The sequence below is a fragment of the Vulpes lagopus genome, chromosome 14, assembly GCF_018345385.1.
Source record: "Vulpes lagopus strain Blue_001 chromosome 14, ASM1834538v1, whole genome shotgun sequence".
In the NCBI taxonomy this organism is placed as follows: domain Eukaryota; kingdom Metazoa; phylum Chordata; class Mammalia; order Carnivora; family Canidae; genus Vulpes; species Vulpes lagopus.
Window position 1 is genome coordinate 19,832,856 of NC_054837.1, and position 9,888 is coordinate 19,842,743.

The window sequence follows — 9,888 nt, forward strand, 5'->3', positions numbered from 1 at the left end:
TTCCTTCTCCTCTGTAGGTTTCATTTTCCTCATCAAGAAAAGCATGGAAAAGTTCACTTCTGGGCCCTTCTAGATCTCAAGTTGGAGGAAACCCTCAGGGGGTAGTTCGTGGCCGAGGAAGGCCGGAGTCTGAGAACTACAATCCCCACAATACCCTGCGCTTCTCCGCCCTCAGTGCGGCTGTGAAGAAAGTTCGCTAGCAGAAGCGCTCCCCACAATCCTCTGCGGTGGTTCAAGATGGCGGCGCCCAATGGCGCCCTGAGCGATTTGGAAAGCAGCAGCAGCAGCGGCAGCGATGCGGAGGAGTTGGCACGGTGCCGCGAGGCAGCGATGCCGGCCTGGGGCTTGGAGCAGTGCCCGAGAGGGCCAGAGAAGCCAAGAGCCGGTAGGAGGCTGTGTTCAGGGCGTCTGGCCGAAAGGCGTAGGATCTTCCCCTGGGGTCTGAGAGGATGGATGGTGAGGGGGGCGTGACGCGGGCTCGACTTCTCTCGCTGAGAAAGCTCCAGGGACGGGGTGGGACTGAGGATCAAAGAGCGGGCAGGGGGAACAGGGAGGGTTGTCTCATTGTCCCAGTCACGGAAACTGAGGCCCCGCGTGTCGCTGGACTCTGTTTCCTTCGGCCCACCGTCACCGTCACACTCCGGCAGCCTGCCGCCTCCCTGAGATGACTGCGACACCCCCTTCCTGGATCCCGGCCTCCAGCACGTTTTCACACCTCGGGGCTGCGAACGAGCGGGGCCCTCCTGCGTCCGAGCGGGACGCTCTTGTACCCTGGGAATCAGTCCAAAACCCTTCAGCACGGGGTAGAGTCCACAGGATCTGAGGATTTGGAATCGGAAAAGTATTTCACCTTGACCTTCACTAACCTGCATTTGAAATTTAGCAGCGCTTCCTGTCCTACATGTGAGCAAAAAACTACAGTACTTCGAGCAATACCTGTTACCCTAACAAAGTCACAGATTTTCATATCCCATTACCGTCTTTGCATATGTATTAAACTATCATTTATTCACAGTAAAATGTTGGGGGAATATAATTTACACTCATCCCTGTTATAAAATTGCAGTCATTTTTAGGCTTATCAGTAGATCTTGCTTAATGTATTAAAAAATGTATCAATATAGAAGCACATAGAGTCACGTTGCAGGGTTCTTGTCTCACAGAGTCCAAGAATGAAATTTTGCCGACAAAACGGTGAAATGAAGTGAAGCGTTGTTTTTTTGTTTGCTTAAGATTTTGTTTATTTATTTATTCATGAAAGACAGAGGCAGAGACACAGGCAGAGGGAGAAGCAGGCTCCATGCAGGGAGCCTGCCGGGGACTCGATCCCAGGACTCCGGGATCACGTCCTGGGTCGAAGGCAGGAGCCAAACCGCTGAGCCATCCGGCGATCCCTGAAGAGAAAGTTTATTAAGGGAAAATGAGAACAGAGAGAAAAGCTCTCTAGAGTGAGAGGGGTTGTGAATGTGTTCCCTCTAAGGGCTTTTATGGTCAGTGTTTTATAGAAAACTGACCAAGGAACTGGGTAAATATCTTGTCTATAACATTTAAACAAGGTGGATTTGTAAACATGAAAATATCTTGTCTATATTTAAAACAAACAAGGTAGATTTGTTTTGTTCTCTGCTCTCTGGTTAATATCTTGTCTATAACATTTCTCCACATCTGGAGTTTCTATGAGCCTGCTTACATAGCCCCCTCCCTGCCTGTCTCTTTCTACGCAGCCGTCCCTGTCCTTTACTAAGTAATGTGCCAGATTTATTTATTTATTTTTCACTATTGCTGATAACTGGATTTCTGTATCATTGGTTTTCTTTGTAATCGTATGTGTTGTTTTATGCATTTAAAACATTATTCTAAAAAATAAATTAAAAAAATAATAAATAAAACATTATTCTGAGGAAGGATCTAAGCTTTACCAGATTGCCAGAGCAGGCATAGCAAAGCAAAGAATCCCTGCTTTTGTTTGAAAAGATTTACAAGCCCTTCGGGAATCCATTCCCTGCCTGCCTGCCTCTCCCTTCCTGCTCTGCTGTCTTGCTACGTTGCATTTCCCATAGGTAGACTCCAAACCAAATTACATCCTCTCATCTCCGGACACCATAACTCAGCATTTCTCTCTTGAACTTCTGTATACAGGTCTGCCTTTCCAGCTCCATCACTCGCTAGCAATGAGAATTTGGGCAAGGTACTCGTACAGTAGGGTAATGGCAGCCTCCCTCCCCTCCCCAAGATTGAGAAATAACTGAGATGGTACATCTACAATGTTTGGCACGTATTAAAGGCCCAATAAATGGCAATAGTTATGTGATTGGTCTCTCTATATGGACTACTTGCTCTCTCCTGCTTAATTCATGCTTACCCTTTGACACAGCTGATATACCACCGTTTCAGAAAAGCTGGTTACATGTCTTCACAGTGCTACCATCATACCTCTTGTGATTCCCTTCATAGATAGTGCTTCCTCTTCCCATATGGTTGCCTCTTGTCTTTTTTCTTTTCATCCCTGCATCCCTAGCCGGTAGGAGTCAACCCTGGCCTGACTTACTCCTCCGATATTTTAGTGAGAGGATATGTGATGTGACTTTAATGAAGGCTGGGTTCTGGCCTGTCCCTTCACCATGGTATCCCCGGGGCCTAGCATGGTGCTCAGGAAAATAGTTCTTAAATGAATGAACTTGCCAGAAAGGCACTTCTCTGATGAATGAGGGAATGAGACTCCACAACCAGACTTCCAGTCCAGTTGCTTCTGTCTTGACAGAATGGACTTCTCTGTAGCAGTAGAGGGAGGACTTGATATCAAGTGCCAGCGCTGAAGGATAGTCCCAGGCAAGTAAAATAATTTCTTAGAGCCACAATTTCCTCATGTGTAAAATGCCTAAGTCCTGGGATTGTTGGGAGTTTCAAACATGAACAACTTTGACCAACAAATGAAGAGATGAGGGACACCTGGGTGACTCAGTGGTTTAGCACCTTGCCTTCAGCCCAGGGCGTGATCCTGGAGTCCCAGGATCAAGTCCCACATTGGGCTCCGAGTGTGGAACCTGCTTCTCCCTCTGCCTGTGTCTCTCCCTCTGTGTGTGTGTGTGTGTGTGTGTGTGTGTGTGTGTCTCATGAATAAATAAATAAAATCTTTAACAAGAAAAAAAAATGAGATGCACATGTGACAAGTGGCATCCAAGATATCAGCTTTACAACTCATTGTTTTTGTGAAATTGTAAACCTTCTGCTGATCAAAGTAGATGTAGCTGCTGCTGATAAACCCTACTATTAATTGAGCACTTACTGTGTGCCAGGAAAAAATACTGAACACTTGACATACATTCCTGGACCATTCTAATGATAATAGCCACTATGAGTGAGTGTTCACTGTGTGCCTGTTCTTTTTTTTTTTTTTTTCCCTTAGATTTTGTTTACTTAGGGGTGGAGGCAGAGAGAGAGAAAAACTCAGGCAGATTCCACACTGAGCACAGAGCCTGACGCAGGGCTCAATCTCATGACCCTGAGATCATGACCTGAGCTGAAATCAGGAGTCAAACACTTAACCGACTGAGCCACCCAGGTGCCACTGTGTGTCCTGTTCTAAACACTTTGTATTTGTTGTTTAACTTTTCCAGCAATTATTAGCCCCATTTTACAGATGAGAAAGTGAATGCTCAGAAAGATCCAGCTTGTAGGTAGTGGAGCCAGGCATAAATCCAGGTCCGACTCGGAGCTCGTGCTATTAACTACTATACTGCCACTCCCTGCCACAGACAAAGGCCTATTGTGGGCAAAACTCCCACCCTTTGGTCCACGAACATGTGGAAATGTAGATCACTATATTATTAAGATCTTTTTTTTTTTTTTTTGAGAAAGAGCATGCTCACGTGGGGTGGGTGGGCAGAGGGAGAGGGAGAGAGAATCTTAAGTCAGCTCTACACCCAGCACAGAGCCTGATACAGGGCTCCATCTCACAACCCTGAGATTGTGACTTGAGCTGAAATCAAGAGTTTAACAGACTGCGCCACCTAGGTGCCCCTTGGTGACTCTATTATTACTGTAACCCCTCATACAGCTCCGTAATCATCTGTACCTCCAATCACTTACATTGTAGAGCAACATACACTTTGATTACTTCATGCAACATTTATTCCACACCAAGGCACTATGTCAGGAGCTGGAGGTGTAAAGATAACAAGAGGCAGACCATGTGCTCCAGCCCCTTACAATCCAGAAAGGAAAGAGGCATGCCAACAAAGTGTCTAAAATATTGCAAAACTTCACTATGTCCTCACACTAACTCTGGGAAGTTAGTGGTCTTATCCCCATTTTGTAGATGACAAAAAAACAAAGGCCCGGGGAGATCTGGTGACTTGCCCAGAGTCACAGTGGAAGAACTGGAACTTAACCCTGTCTTCCGGGGTTTGGGGTCTAATTCCTTTGCTATTCCATGACATTATGTCACCGCCCTTGCTCTGTAGTCATGACAGAGGAAATACTCCTCCTCCTTGGGATTATGTGCTCAGAAAGAAGGACTGGGTCCATCCCAGGTTCCCATATTCCCCAAACCCAGGAGCATCAGGCACCCTGCATTCTGTGTTGTCCTCCAAAGCACGCTTGACACAGACCACAATGTGAACTGTGTGCCCTGGAGTTGTTCAAGGCCATGTGGCCTTGCTTGGGGCCCAGAGTTACCAAGTGATCATTTTGTCCAATTGGCTCCTTAAACACACGAGCGTATTTTGTCCCATTACTCGAGTCAAAAACCTGAGAACCATCTCTCCATCTCTCGCACCATCTGTCTTGTCCATCAGCAGAATCCTGTTGACTCCTTCAAAATACATGGATCCAGGGTCCGCTACTTCTCATCTCCACAATTACTGTGGCCCCCTCCTGCCCTCACCCCAGTGTGGTCTTGTGTCTACACTGCAGCCAGGGTTTTACAGTTGGGTGTCAAATCCCAAGTCCATTTATGTCCCCTCTGCAGAGTCCTCCAGTGGCTTCTCCCTCCCTCAAGGCCCAAGTCCTCATGTTGGCTCATCAGGCCTTTCATGATCTGGCCGCCATAAGGCCCCCATTTCTGCTTCCCCCCAACTCACTGGGCCACAGCCACAGCAGTCTCCTTGCTAGTTGTAAACTGCCTCAAGGCCTTTGCAGGTGCTCTTCCCTCTACCTGGAAGACTCTTCCCCAGGGAGCCACTTGGCTCACTCCCTTGCCTCTGAAATCTCTGTTCACATGTCACCTATCAGTGAAGTCCTCCCTGTCCACCTTTATAAAATTTTCTTCCACTTAGATCCTCCCCCACTTCCCCAAAACCCCTGCTTTGTTTGCTCCCTCTATATTTATCATGATCTAATTTTATATTCTAATTGTGTGGGTTCTATCTTCCATATCCACCAACTAGAATGTAAGCACCATGACAGCTGGGATCTATGTCCAAATTGATCAGCAACTGGCACACTGCCAGAATAATAATAGAGCTTCAGTATTTGGTTGAGTGAACGATCACCAGGCCACGCATCCCCAGTGTCTTGGCTTGAAAACCGTAACCTGCGTAAATGAGCCACCTTCTCTCTCCACAGCACTTAGCACACAGCCAGGCAAACGGTATGTACCCAATAAGTGCAGAAATCAAGTACACTTGGACTTTCTTATTCAGCATGGAGGTTCAGAGGGGGCTCTGGAGCCAGATGACCTGGATCTTGCCCCAGCTCTGTCACACTGAGTAGCTGCATGACTCTGGCTAAGTTAGTTTACATCTCCTTCCTCAACTTCCTCTTCTGCAGAATGGATAATGACTCCTTTAACAGGGTTGTTGGGATCATTCAGTGTGTTATACATGTAAATCACATCCAACCGTTGCTGTCATTTCCCCTATAAATGCCTCAATTTTTCTTATTTCTACAGATGCTGCAAAAAATCAGCAGCCATCCATCCAGCCAAGCCTCAGGTACTGTGCACTTTGGGTTCAAGTTTAATCTGTCCTTTCAACAAATAGCCATCCCTTGCCATTAGCCAGACACGCAATGTTAGAGCCTTGGGATGTCAGGGTTAAGGAGACCCATGTAGTCCCTGCCCTTATGGAGGTGGAGATGGGGAGCAGCTGCTGAGCTGGCAGGAAGTGAGGTCCTTTCATGTGTGTTGTAGGCGTAAAGTGGATGAACACGAACAGGACGGCAATGAGCTTCAGACCACCCCCGAATTCCGAGCCCACGTAGCCAAGAAGCTAGGAGCCCTGCTGGACAGGTAACCAACAATGTACCTTCTCTCCTCCTGCCTCTATTTAAGATGAACAGGGATGGCTCACACTGGCTGGGAGCTCAGGCTATAAGGAAGGCACTGTGATAAGCATGTGCTGGATGTCACCTGATGGCATTCATAATCAGCCCGTGATATAGGTCCTGTAGTTGTCCTCATTCTGTAGATGAGGAAACGCTGCCTGGGAGATGGAGCATTTGCTTGAAGCCACAGGGTGTGAGGAGCAGGGCTGGGACTCAAACCCAGGTGTGCTTGGCCTTAGAGGCCACACTCTTAGCCACTATATGATCCTGCTGCCATGAAAGTGAGAGGAACCCAAGAAGCAGGAGCTCGTTCCTACCACAGGAGGAGGGATTAGGGATGCCAAAATTACTATTTCTTGAGTGTCAATCCCTAATTACCTCACACTTTTTTAAAAAATTTAAAAATTAAGAGAAGAAGCAAACAAAAAAACAGGTCTGCCCTGCTCTAGAAGCTGACCTCCAAACCAGTTCTCCAGATTGGTCTTATTTCCCTTTTCATACTTGCTGCCAGGAAGCTCAAAGCAAAACATGCAGCCCTCTCTCCAGCAATTTCCTTCCCTCCTGTCCCATCTTCTGTTTGCTCTGTTTTAGATTACATTCATTTTATTGTACTATGGGTATCTTTAAAACTTCTTCAACACTGTCTGGAATAAAGTGAGGTTCCAAGAACTGAAGCACTGCAGTTTGAGCTGCCAAGGGCTGTTCAGTATGTTATGGCTATTGGCGTTACCATCCTTAATCAGGCCAGTGTGCTTCCTGCTGTAGTATTTCACATCACATGCCCCTGTTCCCGCCACTTTTAAAAAATGTTGTTTTAATTTTTTTTTCTTGTTACCCCAAATCTCATCCTAAAAACCATTTCTTGGGATGCCTGGATGGCTCAGCAGTTGGGCGCCTGCCTGCCTTTGGCTCAGGGCGTGATCCCGGATTCCCGGGTTTGAGTCCCACATCAGACTCCCTGCATGGAGCCTGCTTCTCCCTCTGCCTGTGTCTCTGCCTCTCTCTGTGTGTCTCTCATGAAAAAATAAATAAAAATTTTAAAAAAGAAAAACATTTCTTTCTTCCATAGCTCAATTACCATCTCAGAAGTAGTGAAGGAGCTGAGAAAGGCTGAGGTACAGAAAGTCTCCACAGAGGATGATGGTGAGCAGTCATACTATTAATGCCAGCTGTTGTTTCTTTACGCACCTGCTGTGTGTCTGGGGCAGGCAAACGGTTTGGGTATGCTCTTTGATCCACACAGCCCTCTCTGAGGCAGGTGTGATGATGATGCCCTCGTTTACAAGGGGAGCCATGGGGGAAGCTGAGGCTCTGAGAAATGAAGTCACTTTCCTTCCCCAGAGAAGCCGAGGTTGGCACCAGACTGGCCTTACTCCACTTCCCTGGAGTACCTTTGTGTGTCGAAGCCAGAGTGGGAGTGTCGTACCACCACCACCCATAGCCGCTCCCACCCTCAGCCACTCTGGCTGAGTCTCTGTCCCCTGCCCAGTTCCCTTGCCACTCTGGAAGCGGCCTGAGGCAGAAGGTTCACCTGCTGGCTTCCACTTCCTCTTAGGGCTTGCTGACCTGATGGGGCAGCTGGCCTCCCCTCAGTACCCCGTCCCTGGCTCCAGCAGGCACCATGTGTGCCTCTCAACGCAGGGCACCTTTTTGTAATCAGCCAACAATGATTCCTGGGTCTTTGCCTCTGGGTGTGGAGCTCCTTGAGGGCAGGGGCAGGGCAGCCTTGGCTTCTGGGAGGAGGGGCCAGTCCCTGGCAGGGCTTACTTGGCCCCTTTGGATTTTAGGTTTCCGTCTCTTTTTCACATCCATCCCTGGAGGCTCTGAGAAGAAAGAGGCTCCCCAGCCTGGTCGAAAGCGATTACCTTCCAGCTCCAGGTGAGGTCTCACTCTCTTGTCTCCTGTCCACTCCTTTTTGCCCGTTGTCTGTATTTGTCAGTCCCCTGGAATAGCCGAGCAGAATCTGACAAGATCCAGACCAAGAAGGAGCCCTGTCAGGTAGCTCGAGAAGTAGGGCCCTTGGTTGGAGGGGGAAGAGGTTCTGCTGCGTGTTGGTTTTAGATTTTTACTGCTTTTTGAGCACCATCTTATGCGAGACACCTCACTCCTGGGGCATCCCCATGAGACCAGGGCTCTGCTAAGATCCTCATTTTGTAGATGACACTGAGGGTCAGAGAGGAGACATCACTTAATGAGGTCACACAGCTGGGAAGCAGAGAAGCAAAGGTTGGCGCCCAGACTGGTCTTATTCCCAAGCCAGAGCTCTCTAGCCGCCTCCCCCTGGGTCCTCTTCCGGGTGGCTGATACTGAGGGCGGTGAGAGGCAGCTCTGGGACCCTGTGCCCACTCCATGCCCTCCCCTTGCAGCAGCGAGGACAGTGAGGAGGAGAGGCAGCGATGCCGGGAGGCAGCTGTGTCGGCCTCCGACATCCTCCAGGAATCTGCCATCCACAGTCCCATCAAAGTGGGAGGAGAGGCAAAGAAGAAGAAAAAGAAGTTGAAAAAGAAGGCCAAGAAGGAGGCCAGTGCCGACCTGGTCGCTGCCACCACCACCACGTACGGGACTACAGGTGGGAAGCAGGAACAGCAGTCCCCCAAGCTCAGTGGAGACCAGGCATCACTTGGGACCAAAAAGAAAAGAAGGAAGAAAAAAGCCAAGAAGGCCAATGAGGCTTCCCCATTCTCACCAACAAAGAGTGCAATGGCTGCTCCTGCACACTGACCCCTGCCCATGGGCACAGGGCTCTACTAGCCCGAGGACAAAGGCACTTCCAAGCCCCACCTCCCTCTCCAAGTCCGAGAACTTGGATGGCAAGGCCATACTCTGCCCTTGACTGGGGCTTGCCCAAGAGTTGGGACAAAGAGGGCTGTAGGGTGAGAAGTCTAATCAAGGCCTGCCCATCTGTGCTCCCACTGGGGCTGGGGCAGACCTGTGGTTCCAGAACACTCCATGGCCTTCCAGTTTTTCAAGACTGTTGATGATCAAATGGTGAAGCTTCCATCTTCCCGGTCCTGTCTGAGGAGAGCATGTGAAGAGAGAGCTTTGCCTTCCCTCCCACCTCCTCAGCCTGGTGGGGGAGACCACCTTAAGAGATGGGGGAAAGGGGTCGGCCCAGAAAGAGTTTTGTACTTCTCCCTCCAGGCCACACAGATTTGATGTAACATTGTCTGAAAAAAGGAGAGATTCGTCCCCCACTCCAGATTTCCAGAAGTTTTTTTCCATTTGTGAATGTACCATGTACAATCATGTCTCTGAGCCAGCCAGATTATTGAAAATAAATTGTCGAGAGACCCCAAACTTAAAGTGATTGGGGTGCTGCCTCCATATCAATGCTGAACCTTGATGAGACATTTTAAGTAAACATTACATAGGTGGTGTCCTGCTGCCTGCAGCCTGGTGGGTGTTCCCGCACCCAGCCTCAAGACTGGAAAGTATCGCAGCACTTGTGGATGGGGTTTTACACACCAGGAGTGTTCTGCAGGAAAGAGGAGCAGCTCAGAGTTAAGGGGAAATTCTGGCTTCGTGGCCTTGCCTCCGGAGTTCAGCCGAGTAACAAAGACAGAGGTGGGACCTGAGAGTCTGTGCGCTGAGCCATCTCTCCTCAGGCCCCAGCCCCCACCCTCC

At 48.8% G+C, this 9,888-nt stretch overlaps 1 protein-coding gene across 2 annotated transcripts; it reads left to right on the forward strand.

The window, feature by feature from the left end:
* Positions 1-224: 224 nt before the first annotated feature.
* Positions 225-9,588, forward strand: C14H12orf43 (chromosome 14 C12orf43 homolog). 2 transcript variants are annotated; one of them, XM_041728756.1, is made up of 6 exons: positions 225-385; positions 5,891-5,933; positions 6,131-6,229; positions 7,334-7,407; positions 8,052-8,142; positions 8,631-9,588. In XM_041728756.1, the coding sequence occupies exons 1-6, from the start codon at positions 238-240 to the stop codon at positions 8,983-8,985; spliced, it is 810 nt and encodes a 269-aa protein (XP_041584690.1). In that variant the 5' UTR covers positions 225-237; the 3' UTR covers positions 8,986-9,588. The 2 variants fall into 2 exon arrangements, with proteins under 2 accessions (XP_041584690.1, XP_041584691.1); XM_041728757.1 differs by having other exon boundaries at positions 8,634-9,588.
* The last annotated feature ends 300 nt before the right edge of the window (positions 9,589-9,888 follow it).